General features: G+C 36.3%; 1 protein-coding gene across 1 annotated transcript in view; it reads right to left on the reverse strand.

Moving 5' to 3' along the window:
* LOC125657764 (U5 small nuclear ribonucleoprotein 200 kDa helicase-like) overlaps positions 1-19,213 on the reverse strand; it is a 59,214-nt gene that overhangs the window by 39,784 nt on the left and 217 nt on the right. The window contains exons 2-13 of the mRNA XM_056149023.1: positions 15,300-15,463; positions 14,649-14,820; positions 12,874-13,060; positions 12,450-12,508; positions 11,795-11,896; positions 11,250-11,402; positions 8,221-8,320; positions 7,675-7,892; positions 4,446-4,566; positions 2,044-2,099; positions 1,169-1,306; positions 893-1,048 (exon numbers count right to left, since the gene is read on the reverse strand). Coding sequence (XP_056004998.1) covers positions 893-1,048; positions 1,169-1,306; positions 2,044-2,099; positions 4,446-4,566; positions 7,675-7,892; positions 8,221-8,320; positions 11,250-11,402; positions 11,795-11,896; positions 12,450-12,508; positions 12,874-13,060; positions 14,649-14,820; positions 15,300-15,463 — 1,626 coding nt within the window. The remainder of the gene's footprint in view (positions 1-892; positions 1,049-1,168; positions 1,307-2,043; positions 2,100-4,445; positions 4,567-7,674; positions 7,893-8,220; positions 8,321-11,249; positions 11,403-11,794; positions 11,897-12,449; positions 12,509-12,873; positions 13,061-14,648; positions 14,821-15,299; positions 15,464-19,213) is intronic.

The raw sequence follows: 19,213 nt of genomic DNA on the forward strand, positions 1-19,213 counted from the left end.
CAACATACGAGTAAACTTTGCTGTATCAAAATGGATGCAGTTGAGTTGAAAAATGCACCCCAGTGTTTAAATCCTGGGTATGGCGACATTTTGGCTTTAGGACAAGTGATAAGAGTGTTGCTCTATGTTAAACGTTTTTACATTACATGTATGTAGAATTTATTTGCAGAGAGTAATAAATACAACAAAACATTAAAAAAATCTTAGCATTATAAAGAATTTGGTACATGCTATTGTATCGAATCGAAAATCATCGAATCGAGACTAAAGTATCGAAAATCGAATCGAGAAGGTACTGTATCGTTTCACCCCTACTAAAAATGCAGTACTTGTCATTTGGAAAAAGTTTCAGCTTTTTAGCACTCCACGAAGTTTGAAATAAAAAAACAAAAGATGTGGGTCATGTGGCTGGACGAAATGGCCACTGAATGCAGCCAAACTGATGGTTTGGGTTTAAAATGATGGGTGTTGACAATGTTAAAATCAGATCAGATACTAAATTCATATGGACAAATTCATTGATTTGAATTAAACTGACTGTAAGTAAAGTGACTACTGAAAAAAAAGTGACAATCATGCCTAGTTTAACTTTATATCTAACTTCCAAATGCTCACTACCCGTGGGCATCCGGATTAGAATAGGTCCTCAGTACCCCCTGCTTGTAAGAGGCGACTAAATGGGGTGGTCCTTCGGATGAGACAGTAAAAAAACGAGGTCCTATGTCACAGCAAGTGTGGCATGTCAATGACCCCTCCCTGCTTAAAGACTGCAAGCACCGAGCATAGACCTAAATTTTGCAGCCCTTCACTGGCAATGGTGACATCTCCACATGAGTGAAAAAGTCTCAAGCAGGACGTTAAACAATATACAATCAATCAACCAAATGCTCACCTCTCCAAAGCTGCCCACCATTTCCTGAACTAAAGACTTCATGGGGGCTATGTAAATGATTTTGAATTCATCCGTGTTAATGGTGCCGTCAGTGTTGATGTGTTTTCCAATCTCTCTCAGCATACACAGTAATGCCACATTGGTCTTACCAGCTCCCTGGAAAAATCCAATCAAATTGTAATGTATTGTAGGGGCACACAGAGGGTGAAGCAAAACAAATTTAGAGACATACTGTAAATGCGCAACGGGTAGAGTGAAACAAATTTAGTGACATACCGTGGGGGCACACAACAGGAGGTTCTGATCAGACTCCATACATGATTTCCACAATCGGCTCTGTATGCGGTTCAGACATTTGAATCCCTCAAAGGCTGGCTGTGCGTACTTTGGAAGTCTGTCTATTGGCAGTAAGGTCTGAAAACCCAAGATGAAAGACTTCATAATAATGTCTGTACGAAATGTCTTATTTCTCCTCCATTTAATTCTAATAATGCAGTTCAACAGTGATATTCTGATACAGATTCTTGATGGATACTGATGTAAAGCATAAAAAAAATCTGTAAAGAACTTCCATATATTGGGTTACTTTGGCATCAGGAAAATCTAGCGGATATTTCTGAAAATGTAGTTTGAAATATTAGCACTATTTTTTTAAGCATTTTCCTCATCCGCCAAAAAATCCAATATCTTTAGCCCACCAAAATGACTCAATATATGGTAAATTTGACAAGGTGCTATTTGCTAGCCAACATTTGCCGGTTAAAACGTCGTGCTGTCGTTCAAATGCCGTGTTTTGTGTTCAAGTCTCTGGTCACTCCATTGCTATTTTTAATCCGAGTGCAAAATTAACTTGTCTGAACTACAGAAAACTTATCTATCATAATCATCTAAAATTCTAAAGACCTGTCTGATTTCCAAAATATTTTTAACGTTCTATTGTCTATTCACTTATTTCTTTCATCAATATGCTAACATTTTTGCCAGTGGCTTTTTAATGAACAAAGGGATTCTTAGTAACGATCCTGTTCTTATGTCTAGTCCTTTAAAAGGGATTCCTAAGTAATGACCCTGTTCTTATGTCTAGTAACAGATCTCTGAGCTGCAGTGCGTTCATGCACAAAACCAACATGATGATATAGAAAAAGACTGACCTCATCCGTTTCAAAAGTCTTTGGTTTTAGCTCTGGTACATGAACTTCTTCGTAACCTGAAAGTGAAATCAGAAACTGAATATTCTCAAATGTACAAACTATTTTTTAACAGTACAGTACAGTTTTATAAACTCTACAGCTGCATCATGCACAGACAGGACTGGGTTTAGTAGACCTTGCATACTATACACCTGTTTATTGAGATCAATTCTACTGAATTCATTGTTATGTCTACATATATATCAAGATGAAATTTGATAAATCAATTGTTTTGTGTATTTACAATCTTGAACTTTTGCAAATTGTTACCTGATTAAAAAGCAAAATGTGTTACTTTTATTGTCACTTGATCATAAAGCATGATGTGTTAATTTTATTCTTACCTGATTATAAAGCACGATGTGTTAATTTTTTTGTTACCTGATTATAAAGCATGATGTGTTAATTTTATTGTTAGGGCTGTTCCAGAAATGATCAAATGGGGGGGTCGGGCGGCAAACGATATTTTTTTGTGTGGGTGGTCGTATTTTTTCATATTTTAATTGGTCCGTGGTTGGACTGTTAAAAAAATATTTATTATGGGTAGTGGGTAGTTTCTATTGTTTTATTTTGTGCCACGTGGGTGTTGAGTTTTTAGAATATTTTTATTGTCGCTCTTGTCGTGTTGGTTACAAAACATCGGAGGGAAAATTGAAAACGTGCTTTCGAAATCGGAAGTAACATAGAACTATTCGAGTTGTCGCTCTTTGCAGCGCATAACTTTCCATTACAGCACTCTTCAAATTAGAGGCGCGTTTAGTAGGGTCCCTTTGGACGTGATGGCGGCGAACTCTGTTCTGTAGATTATTACAGTTTACAGTGCATCGATTTTGGGAATATTTTGAAACCAATAGGTATTCCGTTTTCTAATAAAAATTGGCAAACCTTAGTTGATTTATACGAGGGTACCGATGCGTTATATTTATCAGTCGGTGTGATGGTGATATAGAGGCCTCCGGGCGCGGGCTCCATTAGAAGACGAACGATTTGTGGAAAAACATATCCATACCCATTTCATGATAATAGCATCGTTTGGACTCCCAGTCTTTCCAACATTCCCGCCATAGATGCCTTTGATTGTTGATGTGACATTGTTTCTTCAGAACTACTGTGATACAATGTCGCACAGGCATTACCGCGTCATTGACTAGAATGTTTGTCCCGAAAACCTCGCGAGATTTGTACCGTTTTCATTTTTAAAAATATTTTTGTGGTGGGTCTGGTTAGTTTTTTTTTTTTTTATTAGATGGGGTCATTGTAAAATGAGTTTATTAATTTGATGGGTCATGGGGTAATTTTTTATTTTTTTTTATGGGTGCTTGGTATATACAAAAGGTGCCTCCCGACCCCCCCATGTATTTATTTCTGGAATAGCCCTTACCTGATTATAAAGCATGATGTGTTAATTTTATTGTTACCTGATTAAAGCACGATGTGTTAATTTTATTGTTACCTGATTATAAAGCACAATGTGTTACTTTTATTGTTACCTGATTATAAAGCACGATGTGTTAATTTTATTGTTACCTGATTATAAAGTACGATGTGTTACTTTTATTGTTACCTGATTATAAAGCACGATGTGTTAATTTTATTGTTACTTGATCATAAAGCATGATGTGTTAATTTTATTGTTACCTGATCATAAAGCACGATGTGTTAATTTTTTTGTTACCTGATCATAAAGCACGATGTGTTAATTTTATTGTTACCTGATCATAAAGCACGATGTGTTAATTTTTTTGTTACCTGATCATAAAGCACGATGTGTTAATTTTATTGTTACTTGATCATAAAGCATGATGTGTTAATTTTATTGTTACCTGATCATAAAGCACGATGTGTTAATTTTTTTGTTACCTGATCATAAAGCACGATGTGTTAATTTTATTGTTACCTGATCATAAAGCACGATGTGTTAATTTTTTTGTTACCTGATCATAAAGCACGATGTGTTAATTTTTTTGTTACCTGATCATAAAGCACGATGTGTTAATTTTATTGTTACCTGATCATAAAGCACGATGTGTTAATTTTATTGTTACCTGATCATAAAGCACGATGTGTTAATTTTATTGTTACCTGATCATAAAGCATGATGTGTTAATTTTATTGTTACCTGATCATAAAGCACGATGTGTTAATTTTTTTGTTACCTGATCATAAAGCACGATGTGTTAATTTTATTGTTACCTGATCATAAAGCACGATGTGTTAATTTTATTGTTACCTGATCATAAAGCATGATGTGTTAATTTTATTGTTACCTGATCATAAAGCACGATGTGTTAATTTTTTTGTTACCTGATCATAAAGCACGATGTGTTACTTCTTTTGTTACCTGATCATAAAGCACATGTTACCTTTCCTCTGCTTCCTGTATGACCCATCAGGAAGCTGACATCGTTTGTTAGCCATCAGACGACTGCCCTGGCCAAAGGTCAAGTCTTCAAGGTCAAGGAGATTCACTGCTCCAAGTTTTTGCTACAAAACAATTGAATGATAATCTTTCATCTTCCATGGTTTAGATTGCAATCTATACATTGCTGATCTTTCATATTTACTGACACTACATTTAGTTTGTATTAATTGGTAATATTTCATTTACTAGTAACTAAAGTCATTTTCATAGGACAGTAAGTGGGACAATACATTTCTAATTTGAGGAATGCGACCATAGTTCATGTTTCAACAAGTTGTGTGTTGAATATTCACACAATTTACATACATGTTACCTTGATAGTTACAATAATATATAATTTATCACTATTTACTTCAAAAAATAAACAAACTAAGATGCCTTAACATTTATTTTATCTATCAGTCTATTTTGATTCTGATGGTAAATCTATGCAAATAAGACAGTTAAAATATCTAAAAGCAATATTTTATTTACATGTACACTATTCACTTAGGGCTGTTCCAGAAATGATCAAATGGGGGGGTCGGGCGGCAAATGATATTTTTTTGTGTGGGTGGTCGTATTTTTTCATATTTTAATTGGTCCGTGGTTGGACTGTTAAAAAAATATTTATTATGGGTAGTTTCTATTGTTTTATTTTGTGCCACGTGGGTGTTGTGTTTTCAGAATATTTTTATTGTCGCTCTTGTCGTGTTGGTTACAAAACGTCGGAGGGAAAATTGAAAACGTGCTTTCGAAATGCTGCTTTCGAAATCGGAAATCGGAAGTAACATAGAACTATTCGAGTTGTCGCTCTTTGCAGCGCATAACTTTCCATTACGGCACTCTTCAAATTAGAGGCGCGTTTAGAAGGGTCCCTTTGGGCGTGATGGCGGCGAACTCTGTTCTGTAGATTATTACAGTTTACAGTGCATCGATTTTGGGAATATTTTGAAACCAATAGGTATTCCGTTTTCTAATAAAAATAGGCAAACCTTAGTTGATTTATACGAGGGTACCGATGCGTTATATTTATCAGTCGGTGTGATGGTGATATAGAGGCCTCCGGGCGCGGGCTCCATTAGAAGACGAACGATTTGTGGAAAAACATATCCATACCCATTTCATGATAATAGCATCGTTTGGACTCCCAATCTTTCCAACATTCCCGCCATAGATGCCTTTGATTGTTGATGTGACATCATTTCTTCAGAACTACTGTGATACAATGTCGCACAGGCATTACCGCGTCATTGACTAGAATGTTTGTCCCAAAAACCTTGCGAGATTTGTACCGTTTTCATTTTTAAAAATATTTTTGTGGTGGGTCTGGTTAGTTTTTTTTTTTTATTAGATGGGTCATTGTAAAATGAGTTTATTAATTTGATGGGTCATGGGGTAATTTTTTATTTTTTTTATGGGTGCTTGGTATATACAAAAGGTGTCTCCCGACCCCCCCATGTATTTATTTCTGGAATAGCCCTTACAAAAAATCTACAAACTCATCACACATCTCAATTTTTGATTTTCACTGACCTGATCTCAATATTCACTAGCGTCTGTCTTTGGAGTTTTCTACTGTGATTATAGACATTACCCATGTTATCTGTGGCTCCTTAATTGCTAATTTCCTATCTACCATGGTTACAGAAACTATCCCAAGTTAACCTTCTAATCACACCTTTAAAGAACTCTTCATTGCTAATTAACAGGTTTACAAAACCCCTCTGTCCCTTTATAAAACTAACTCCATCTCTTTATAAAAACCCTGTCTTTTTATTAAACCACCTGTCTCTTCATAAAACCTAGCTGCAGAACTGTAGCTCTCTGAAAAAATATTTTGACATAACAGAGAGCTACAGAGCCACCTCTTATAAAAACCTTCGATTTACAGTGCACAAAAAGCTGCGCACGGTTGAGGCCTTATATCGTTGTATTCTTGAGTTGCTGTCTCATATATTTAATATCAAAAAATTCTTAACATATTTTCCTACTATACTTGTGTCTAAACATACCTTCAAATATTCATTAAAGCCCCATACGACCTGAAAACTTCCAGATTCAAATGATTTCGTTTATTGACGTAGCCATGTTAGGTACCCGGGTCAATTCGTACCCTGTTGTTGTTGGTATATATTCATAAAATTCGTTATATGTTATGTATTCGCTTTTCATTTATCATCAATACGAATAATTTATAGAAATTAAAAAAATAAAGTTTTTCTAAAGGTAAAATAAGCTCTTGATTCATGAAAATGCTACTAAAGTCCTTAACACTCGTGTGGCAGGGATGGAGACCGAACCAGACTAATGAAAGCCGCATTGCCGTGAGTTTAGCTATTAGAATAATTATTTTTTAAAGGCACTGGGATGATACATTATTTGAAATATTTAGCTAAAATATTTGTGGGGATATGAATTCACATCTAGACGTTATTGTGCAAGTATGGAAATTAACCAGGATTCGAATTGACCCGGCTACCTAACATGGCTACGTCAATAAACGAAATCATTTGAAGCTGGGAGTTTTCAGGTCGTATGGGGCTTTAATGAATATTTGAAGGTATGTTTAGACACAAGTATAGTAGGAAAATATGTTAAGAATTTTTTGATATTAAATATATGAAACAGCAACTCAAGAATACAACGATATAAGGCCTCAACCGTGTGCAACTTTTTGTGCGACGTAAATCGAAGGTTTTTATAAGGGGTGGCTCTGTAGCTCTCTGTTATGTCAAAATATTTTTTCAGAGAGCTACAGTTATGCAGCTACATAAAACCCCTCTGTCTCTTTAAACAACCCGGGCCTCCATCTCTTTATTAAACCCATTTCTTTATAAATCCCCTCCATCTCTTTATAAAACCCCTTCATCTCTTTATAAATCCCCTCTTTCTCTTTATAAAACCTGTCTATCTCTTTATAAAATCTCTCTGTCTCTTTATAAACCCCTCCAACTCTTTATATAAATCCCCTCCATCTCTTTATAAAACAGCTGTTTCTGTCTCTTTCTTTATGCCCCCCCCCCCCCCCCCCACCCGTCTCTCTTTATAAAACCCCTCCATCTCTTTATAAAACCTCTCTGTTTCTAATCGACCTTTGACTGCTAATTGACAGGTATGTAAAATCCTTCCACTTCTTTAAAAAAAAAAACCTCTGTCTCTAATCCACTTTTGACATACAGTACATGTACCTGGCTTTGGTCTACATCCATGGCCTCAATGTCTGCAGCTACCCTGCTCTGTCGGACTTGTTGGCGCCTCGTTCGTTCTTCTGTCACAAGGTCCTCTTTGTCCGTCGCCCCGAGTGCTCTGAGGTACCCTGACAACTCGTTATCTGATGACATCTTCTCCTCAATGCTCTTTTTCTCATCATTAGTCTGAGCTTGGGCCAGCATTGTACAGTACAGAACTAAAATAAAGTCAGAGAGATTTTACAATACTATACAAAACAGAATTAAAGTAAAGTCAGAGAGATGTTACAATACTGTACCGAACTAAAATAAACTCAAGAGATATGTTACCAAACTGTACAGAACAGAACTAAAGTAAAGTCAGAGAGATGTTACAATACTACTGTAAAGAACTAAAATAAAATCAGAGAGATGTAACAATACTGTACAGAACAAAACTAGAGTAAAGTTCCATTTTATAATTTGAATTTCTATTTATAATATCAATAAACAGCCCTATTTGTAGCCATGAATACTGGCATCCATTTATCCATATCTAATGATTACTCATTTGTCTGTGTTGTCGAAGGACTTTGATGAAGTCGAACATGTCGAAGCCCAGCAGCATGACAAGCTGGTTCTCCACCTCTCTGTCGTCTCCCGCAGTCTGTAGAAGAAGGAGGTTAAATAATCAGTCATCCTTCATAAAACTAGACCAAATTTACAAGAACAAAGACCACCATGTGTCTGGTGATGAATATGTTAACATCATACAAGAACAAAGACCACCATGTGTCTGGTGATGAAGATGTTAATCTCATACAAGAATAAAGACCACCATGTGTCTGGTGATGAAGATGTTAATCTCATACAAGAACAAAGATCACCATGTGTCTGGTGATGAAGATGTTAATCTCATACAAGAATAAAGACCACCATGTGTCTGGTGATGAAGATGTTAACATCATACAAGAACAAAGACCACCATGTGTCTGGTGATGAAGATGTTAATCTCATACAAGAACAAAGACCACCATGTGTCTGGTGATGAAGATGTTAACATCATACAAGAACAAAGATCGTGCATCTGGTGGTGAAGATGTTAACATCATCGTCAAGACTCTGCAGTGCATAGCTTAAACAACTAGATATGATCAATTATATATCCACATATAGCAATGCTCAGTAGAAGAATTTCACTTTAACTTGATTACTCAATGACTGAAAAGTCCACACTCTATCAATATCCCACAATAAGGCCAATTCAACTTAATTAGTAGATTATCATCCAGGGTCACCAAAAAGTATGGGGTGGGTGGGAGGATTTTATTTTTTAATTTTCATTTCCTGAGAAAAATAATAATGCCAAACGAGTTTTTGTCAACAGAAGTGCATCATTTAATACCTGATGGATATCAATTTATGCTTATTTCACAAACCAATTCCAGGTTAAGCTTTGATTTCAAACAGAGAAAGATACCAAACTTCTTCAAGATATGAAGAACATTAATCCATTCCTTTAATTTACGCCCGTAAGAAATCAAGAAAACCATATGATCTATTTTCTACATGTGGCTTTTCACCTTGCTATACCGGAAATGTAAACAAGACGTGTAAATACCGGAGTCAGACATGGAAAGTTTTCTGGAATTCGCAGGTTCAGCAAAATAAAAAAAATTCCGGGCAGGCCAATTTTTGAGGGGCGGGCAGGGATGATAATCTATCAATTTAGTTGAATTGGCCTAAGCCATGCATTTTGTGTGAAACTTTATATGACATCATAATTCAACTGCATTACCTTTCCTTTCTTAAACAAGAGACACATGGGCCACATCGCTCACCTGAGTCACCTTGGCCCATTTCTGAAGATTTTTCATACATTTGCAATTAAAACTTTGGACCCTATTGTGACCAAAAGACAGAACTTCTGTGAAGAGATTGGGGACCTGGTGAATGCAAACTTTCTGAAACTGTCCTTTTAAAATGCGAAAATAGCTGACCAATCAATGTTTGTAATATTTGCAACATCCTTGCATCTGCAGCAATTAGTTTTCATGTGCTAATTTTAGTGTTTTTATTTCGGTTTATAGGAATTTGGGGTGGTCTATAGGAAATAAAATGATTGTAGACTAAATGTCTACAGGATTGAAAATTTAGTTTCACACATTACCCAGTGGTTCTTGAGAAAAATTTTAAATGACCCCACCTTATTTTTGCATTTTTGTGATTATCACCCCTTTGAAAGGGGCATGGCCCTTCATTTGTACAAACTTGAAAACCCTTCACCTAAGGATGCTTTGTGTCAAGTTTGGTTGAAATTGACCTAGTTATTCTGGAGAAGAAAATGTGAAAAGTTTACAACGTGCCACCACCGCCAACAATGGATAAATTTTGATCAGAAAAAGCTCACTTTGAAGGCTCAGGTGAGCTAAAAATGCAAGAAAATCAGCATTTTCCACACATTTAAAACAAGAGTTTCTGAGTTAATCAACACCTAATTATTCAAGTCTATACACTGAATCATAATGGGTAAACTACATTTACTTCATGCCTCTCATCAAGAAAATTTCAAAGAAAGATCTGTTAATAACATCAGTTTTGAGAAGATCATGCTCTTTGTATCTCTATCTTGTAAATAAATAATTTTTCAAATAACAATGACTATCACCTTGATTTTCTGTGACCAAAATATAGTTATATGCAAACACTGTAAAAATAAAATTATCAAGTAAGTGTTTTAAGACTACTACAGGATTCTACCTGTGCACATGATATATACATGTACGCACTGAATTCAGGCGAGGATAAACTTAAACAAATTTCAAGTTTTATAGGACAAGGAAAACTAAATATACAGCTATTAATCACCGTAGTACAGCTATGAGAAACTGGTTAAAACATTAAACCATTGTTTGTTTTGACTTAAGACATGGAGATACCACTTCCAGGCTGATTTCTTAGTGTGATAACAACCCCTGGGCTGGTGGTTTCTTGGGACACTATTATAACACCAAGCACTGGTTTCTTGGGACACTATTATAACACCAAGCACTGGTTTCTTGGGACACTATTATAACACCAAGCACTGGTTTCTTGGGACACTATTATAACACCAAGCACTGGTTTCTTGGGACACTATTATAACATTAAGCACTGGTTTCTTGGGACACTATTATAACACCAAGCACTGGTTTCTTGGGACACTATTATAACACCAAGCACTGGTTTCTTGGGACACTATTATAACACCAAGCACTGGTTTCTTGGGACACTATTATAACATTAAGCACTGGTTTCTTGGGACACTATTATAACACCAAGCACTGGTTTCTTGGGACACTATTATAACACTAAGCACTGGTTTCTTGGCACATTATGATAACACACACTCCCGGGCTAGTTTCTTGGTACACTATGATAATATCAATGGACTGGTTTTTTGGGGATATGTTGATAGCACCTCCAGATTGGCATATATTGGAACATGACATCATTCATGCAGACTTTTTTTGACATAAGGACACCCCCCCCCCCCCCCCCCCCATAATGCCAACTTCCTAGGACACAAGAATCCCACCCCCTGGACTGGCCCTTACCTTGAGAATCTGGAGGAGCTCTCCGGCCTTAGTCTGGGCCATCGTCGGGTCATCAGGGTAGTGTTTGCTGAGTTTTCTCTGAAGCCAAAAGGCATCGATATCTCGAGGGTGGAGTCCTGAATCTGATTTGTTAATCCCATCTTCTCCAGCCAACTATAAACAAAAATATTTCACCTCAGTGCTCATTATAATCAAGGTTTGATAGAGAATGGAGAACTTACAGTGATGTGTATGAAGTGGAGTACTTAGATTGGTGTGTATGGAGTGGAGTACTTACATTGGTGTGAATGGAGTACTTACATTGGTGTGTATGGAGTACTTACATTGGTGTGAATGGAGTACTTACATTGGTGTGTATGGAGTACTTACATTGGTGTGTATGGAGTACTTACATTGGTGTGTATGGAGTGGAGTACTTACATTGGCGTGTATGGAGTACTTACATTGGTGTGTATGGAGTGGAGAACTTACATTGGTGTGTATGGAGTACTTACATTGGTGTGTATGGAGTGGAGTACTTACATTGGTGTGTATGGAGTACTTACATTGGTGTGTAGGGTTTCATTTAAATTAGCTTCTACTCCTTCTTCATCATCATCCTCTTCTTCTGCATCTTCTTTGACTTCACCATAAACATCACCATCATCCTGTAATCATCAAAATCTTTTAATTCATAAATCATCAATTAGTAAATTAACCTTTATTGTGTCAGAAATCTTCAAAAGTAAAAAAGAAGTTGAAAATGTAAAAAGTTTGCAGACAGACTGACAACAGGCAATCAGAAAAGCTCACTTGAGCTTTCAGCTCAGGTGAGCTAAAAATGGCATGAAGTTTAAAACTAATTTGAAGAAAATCTACTTTCCAGGAAGCCAAAAAAAAAAAAAAATCCAAGTGCGGAAAAAATAATCGGACCGGGGCAAATTTGACGGGCCGGTCAGAGTACATCAAACAAATCAATTTTTATTTTAAGCCTGACCTGCTCAAATTTTACATAAAAATCTCATACTTAAGTTTTCTTTTGGTAAAACTTCCATTACATTTTCAGAAAATATACAAGTAGGTAATTTTCTGTTTGGGACTGAGGCCAAATTTCACTGAAGTTTTAGATCACAACACCAGTATTGTGGCTAAGTGGGTCTTTGTTATCCAAAATATTATATTGAACAAGATTCTGGAGGGTTTTCCAATAATTTTACTCACCTCATCTTCAGATTCTTCAAACTGTACATTCACACCATATGTCTCATCAATATTGTCATCTGAAAATTGTAAAGTACATATAAATTTGATGAATTCAACACAGCCATTTTACTCACCTTAGCAGGTATTTTTTTCTTGATTTGAATAATACATTGAACATCAATTTGTACTGCTTGTGTCAATGAACTTGAATCAACAACGCAAGAATAATTTTACATATCAATGTTTTCCAATTTCATCCAATGTGAACTTTGAATACTTATTGTGGCCTTGTCCTCTCCAAAGACGACAAGGCAACAAACTTGACTCTACAATAAATAGCTTGCAAAAAGGTCAAACACTCCCGTGTATGAGCTATGTGTACATAGCAAAGAGGACGTCCAAATGAAATGCTTGTTGTCTACAGATGGAAGAAGTTACCTACCTGTCTGCATCTTCTCCTGTCCCCAATCAGTAATTTTCTTCCCGAGGTTGACAAGAACTGCAAACCTCTCCTCCGCCAACCCACCCAGTAAATCTTCTACTTCTCTTTTTCTCTCTTTATCCTTCAATCTGTCATTCTTCAGCACTTGAAGGACCTCATCTGCTGCACCACACAGAACGTCACGGGGCTAGAAAATTTCAATCCTCTTTCTATCACATTGTACAGCAGTAATGACACATAGTTTCAAAATAACATTCACATGAGCTGACACAAATATACGACACCAAGAAGTTTCCTCCCAAAAGACTAACATTTACCATGTTTAGGTTTTGTTTGCTAATGGTGTTTTATAGACAGAATACATCCTAATTGCTTAACATCAAACTGTGTGCCAAAATCACTTCACTGCAGTCGTGTTAACTTTCTGACTAGATTTCAGCTATTAATTGTTAGTGCACATGGAGTGAAAATTACTTCATTACAGACATGTTCACAGTTAGACTGCCTTGTCTTCACCAATATAAACAAGTTCATATTCAGATTATCCCGTCTTCACCAATATAAACATGTTCATAGTCAGACTATTCAGTCTTCACCAATATAAACATGTTCATTGGTTATTTCCCTGTGGGGACTTGACAAAAACTGACCCCTCAAGTCCAGGACTTGAGGAAGTGGGGAAAAATTTCAACCCCTAAACATTACCTTGGTATAATAATTGTTTGAAAATAACCCCTAGGTCAAATGTTCCATACAAATATAAAAACAGAACCCAAATAATGAGATTTTATCATCAAACAAAACCTCCAGACCAACAGTGTTCCAAACAGGGTTGGGCAGTTAAAACCGTCCCCGGTTTTAACCAGTGGTTTTAACCAGTTTTAACAGTCTCGGTCAATACTCCCAAAGTGGTCAATTGTGATTTAAACTGTCCATATTCCTATTTTTGTACATTTCTTGCAAAGATAAAGATAAATCAAGTCTTTTCATTATATGGATCAATTTTTGATTAATATTTCTTATTAGATAATCAAATGTATTTTCATAAGTTTAATATATTTGGTTTGCTGAAACTGACCAAAATATCTTTTGTACCTACCAGAGGGTCACAGTTCTATAGCATAGCTTGACAATTGGAGACAGGCCTCTTAATACATGTATCTGGACAGATTAAGAATAAAAGATAGCTGGACCTAACTTTAGCACAGGAAGCAGAGTTGACAGGTGTTAATAAGCAGTGACCAGGGATGACCTGTGTGTGTGTTATTGTTATGAAAACATCACCAAATGTTTATTCAACAGTTAAAATGAAGATTGAGGAAACAATACTTATAAGTAATTCTTGTTAAACTAAGGAATTTGAACAGAAACTTGTACATCTTTCCCAATTCAACAGAGTCATTTGTACATTATTTATTTAACATTTTGACTTATAAGTATATTATAAACTGACAGTGCATGTTATGAATTACAGTATTTACCATAATGGTCACTTAAACATTTAAAATATATAACACAGACTATAATGACCAAATAATTTTCAATTGACCAGTATTAACCAGTATTGACCACCAGCCCAGTCAATTCTCATATTGACCACTTTTTTGCCAACTTCCAAAAAATAATAAATTTGGGCAACAAAGTTTTTGTTTCAGCAACTAGATCTACTAGAGCAGCCTGTAAAGCTAAAAAGCTCACGAGTGAGTAACTATCATTATGACAGAAAGAGGCATGTTGATGAATTTACAATAACTTATACAGGCTAGCTAGCTCACCTGATCACCCAGTGCTGCCTGTATAAAGCTGAGGATTACTTCATAAGTCTGTCTCGTCTCTTGAGTTTTGGGTCTGTAAATGATTCCCACAAATTCATCTATACCTTCTGACAGTAATGTTGCTCCTTTCATTTTCAGCATGTCTCGCTGAGCTTCATCACGTTTTGTTCTCCTTTGAAAAAAAAGAAGAGAATAAATGCGTCATTTCAAAAGATTCTCCGTTTTGACCATGAACAATTCACAAATCTGAATAGATGCATTCATTCAAACTACGACATTCTATTACCTATGAAAATGATCACACAAATAAATCCAGCTTAATGTCAAAATAAAATCTTGCTTGCAGAAATTTTATATGTCAATCAAAACTTTTTTTAAGGGGGAAGGGGGGTTGAGTTGTAGCATTAAATGATGGAAAATCAATCGGAGGGACGACACACATTTTGATGTGGAAATTGCAAAAATGAATGTTTGGGAAACAATCAGATTTGTGTATAACTGTCATTATTAAATTGATGATTGGGAACCAATCAGATCCGTATATACTTGACATTATTGAACTAATGTTTAGTAACCAATCAGATCTGTGTATACTTGTTATTATTGATCTAATGTCTGGGAACCAATCAGATCCATGTATACTTGTCTTACTTGACTTTGCGCTCCTCCATCTGTGGAGGTTTAGATCTCATGGCTTTGTCTCCCATTCTGGTTCCTGTGATCTTCCCGACAAGGGTGGTAACTTCTCCAGTCGGTTCATCTCTAGCACGTTTTTCAATCAGAGAACGATCAGCTTGTAACACAAGGTTAGAGTTCTGAAATAAAACAATTTATGCAAAAAGGTAAATAAAATGAAATATTTCAAACTTCAAAGAATTCACAAGACACTACTTCATATAATGGTGAGTTTATTATATTTTTTCTCAAAGTAATTTTGATTGGACAAAAGTTTTTTGAAAACTAATCAAAATCTTCTTTACAAATGATCGACTGAGCACTTTTATTATGGGGAACCAAGATGGATTGCAGATATTTTCCCGTGGCCGGTAAACACTTACAAACGATCTGCCATACTGACCGAAAAACGAAAATTTCATAGGCCAAAATGGCCTTCCTGGAGGTCATAACCGAAAGACCTGTAAATTTTTGCTAAATGCAGAGCGTTTGGCAAGGATATATTCCAGTTATGAAGGGAACGGTCTACAACTGAGCTACCACGACCGGTCTTTTCTTCCTGGGTAGAGAACCTTTCATAAATTTGATCAGCCGTGTAGCAGGGTTCGAAATTACCTCATGTCCGTAAGTCCGAGACTAGTAAAAAAATATGTCGGACTAGTAAACTAAGTATAGCACCAGTCCGTACGGACTAGTGAAAATCTGGAAATAAATCTTATTAAATTGGTTAAGATTTTAGCAAATTTGTCTGAGTCTCTTAGATGTTTGAAGTTATAGTCGATTACCTGCATGGTAAAGTGTTTACGAATGGAGTGTGTTCAAGACTGCCGTTCTTCGCACGAGTACAAATTCCTGCAGATACCGAACACCGAGTACGCATCGCAAGAACGGGTTCGAGGTACAAGAACTCACACCACCTCTGTAAGTAGTGTGATCGAAGAACACGTTTGTGCGCACGTTCTCGTCATTAGTGACTCTAACACAGGTGTTCATAAAATATAACACTATAGCTCATGACTTGGTCAATCGAGTGAATTCTATTGACTTTATTGATAAAACTCTTAAGAACTGAGCATGAGAACAACAAGAACATCGATCTCGAATGCACTTATGGACATTTATAATAAAAGGGAATACGTGATTAACTCGGAGCACAGGGGGTTCTTATCCATTTTGTTCTCAATCTATTTTGCTTCGAGGTTAATGTATGCTTCTGAATATCGTGAATGCAAAATAAAGTATGGTGGTCTAAATTGTTTGCAAATGTGATGTGTTTGGTTGGATTAAATACTATTGAATAAAATGAAGATCATTTCATGGGATATACTGGATGGACTAGTGAAATGCTTTGCGGACTAGTGAAAATCACGTCACTAGTCCGTAAGGACTAGTGCTTGAAAAAGTTAATTTCAAACCCTGTGCGGCCATGTTGTTTGAGTGACCTTCACTTGCACATCTTGAACCCGAACTCTAAAATAATCGGATCACATCCGATATTTTCAAACGGTCATTTGGACCGACATTTTCTAAAAAATTATCGATCCAGCGAAAATGTTGCAAACAGGACAGAGAGTCTCTGGTGTTGAGAAGGTAAATATGAAATGAATGCCATTTGCAACAACTTCGAAAATAGCCAACTTTATTTACCGTGGGATTTACACCATGTAAAGGTAAGAAATGCATGTTTCATTGTGATAGGGAGTTAAGGCCAAAAAAAAATTATGTTGGTTTCCACTATCACCTCAAAAATTTTAAGGGTCGATGGGTAGTTAGTGGGGTTTTTCTCTCTTGATTTTATAGGTTGAATTATTTTTTAATCATTTATGTATTCTACAATGCATAAAATATAGTGATTATCTAGTAAGCAAACAAAACTTATATGATGAATCAAAACATTTTTTCCACTGTACTGTAATTTTTGTAAACAAACCAGTTTCTGTGTTTTTGAATCTGTCTAGAATTAGTGCATAACAAATAACTTAATAAGTCAATAAATATATACTCTTTTTGTAGTGGTGTCATTCGCAAAATCTGTGAGAATGAAAAAAATGTGTTAGGGTGCGCTGAAATTTTTAGGGTTGTTCGGGAAAGTGGAAACCAACATATTTTTTTGGCCTAATAGGATATCTACGGCGAAAGTTGAAGCGGGCAAGAAATTCAGTTCAACCCATTTTAATCGCAACAAGCGGCCGAAGCTCAGACAAGATTTCCCGAATCACTTTGCAGGGTTGCAAATTACCGCTCGCCCACTCGCATTGGCGATTGAACTTAGCTAGTGGGCACCCAAAATTTCCGTTCTCGTCGCCCACTTGGCGACCGTAATTGTCCGATCAACATTTTTATTTCCGACCAATCCGAATCCTATTATAATTGAAGTTCAATTTCCGGTTGAGGTTTTGCCACTTGGCGAGACATTCCTGTGGTATCAAATCTTCCAAAATGTATTTAAACCAGAAGAAGTTGAACAACGCAAGGGTTACTTCAAACGAAAAGAAAGCGTCTGCTTTTACCAAAGTGGAAAGAAGGGGAGAATATGGTTTGATGACGACGAAAAGGGGATAACGTGATGTGTGTACAAAACATGACACGAAAGGTCCAATCGTTGTGACAGCTTGCCCAAGTTATAAACTTGACAGCATCGTAAAGCTGAGAAATTTTGAAATCGCATAAAAAGTCTGAAGAAACGTGTTAAAGTCAGATGCTGCAAAGATAATAAAGTCCATGAACTCTGATATTTTTGCTAGGTTGACGAATTGAGAGTGGAAATGAGAGAGGTATTCAAAAGAATTACGGAGAAGGAAACAGAATTTAAATATTGATATTTTAATTTTTTAAATAAATTGCAATGTGACCTGATATTTCTTTTTTCTTGTAAAGAAACCATGGTATTCAATTTCATGATATGTGTGGGCTACTGAAATTTCATGTGGGCTAACAGTATTTCTTATTCAGGGGCCCACTTGGCCCCTAAGGTATTCAGTCGAAGTTGGAACCCTGCTTTGTGTGACACTGGTCTGAGATTCGGAGGAGGCATCAGTCCAAATATCTAGCCTCGACGAATCTCGCTGAGATTAGATTCTATAGTGATATAGAGTTGGTTTAACAGGTTGGGAACACTTCCCCTATAGCGAGATATTCTCGTTAAAACGCTATTATTCCTCTTTAGCGAGAGAGTAAACACGACCATAAACAGGTGTTTTGACGTCTTTATTGAAAATAATGGTAAATCCAGTGCAATGCAGAACAAGTGCGACACACACTCATCATGATGCAAATCATTTCTATGAAATTGACAACATAGTCAAGAAATTGCTTATCAAAATTCCTGCGAAAGAGGGAAGCAGTCTGAAATCCAATGCACACTGTGAGCGTTTTTGTCTTGATTAATGTATTTGCAGAAGTATCAGACATTTTAGCACTTTATCTTCTTTTCACATGAAACACAAAGCGATGTACTCCACGTGTGTTTTTCTCGGTTGTATGGGATATATTTACTCTCGCTCGAGAGGGATAATCGCGTTTTAGCAAGAATACCTGACTATAGGGGAAGTGTTCCCAATCTGTTTAATAGTCAGCTAACTTATTCTAAGTAGCAATGCCATTTAGATGCACATTAATTGCTAATCCAAGCGAGATTCGTCGAAGCTGGATATTTGGACTGACCGTGACGTTTCTTCCAAATCTCAGAGTTAGACCAGTGTCACAGAAAGTGATTCGGGAAATCTTAATTGATTAAAATGAGATTAATTGCTCGATCCGACCGAAGCTGAAAATTAAATTTCCAGATATGAAATATGAAGGACTGTTCCGAGATTCGGTAAAGGCGTCAATCCAAATATTCAGGCAGGCCGAATCTCAGCCGAGATTATCAACATACTAGAAGAAAGACC

This window comes from Ostrea edulis, chromosome 9 (genome assembly GCF_947568905.1).
Source record: "Ostrea edulis chromosome 9, xbOstEdul1.1, whole genome shotgun sequence".
Classification (NCBI taxonomy): Eukaryota; Metazoa; Mollusca; class Bivalvia; order Ostreida; family Ostreidae; genus Ostrea; species Ostrea edulis.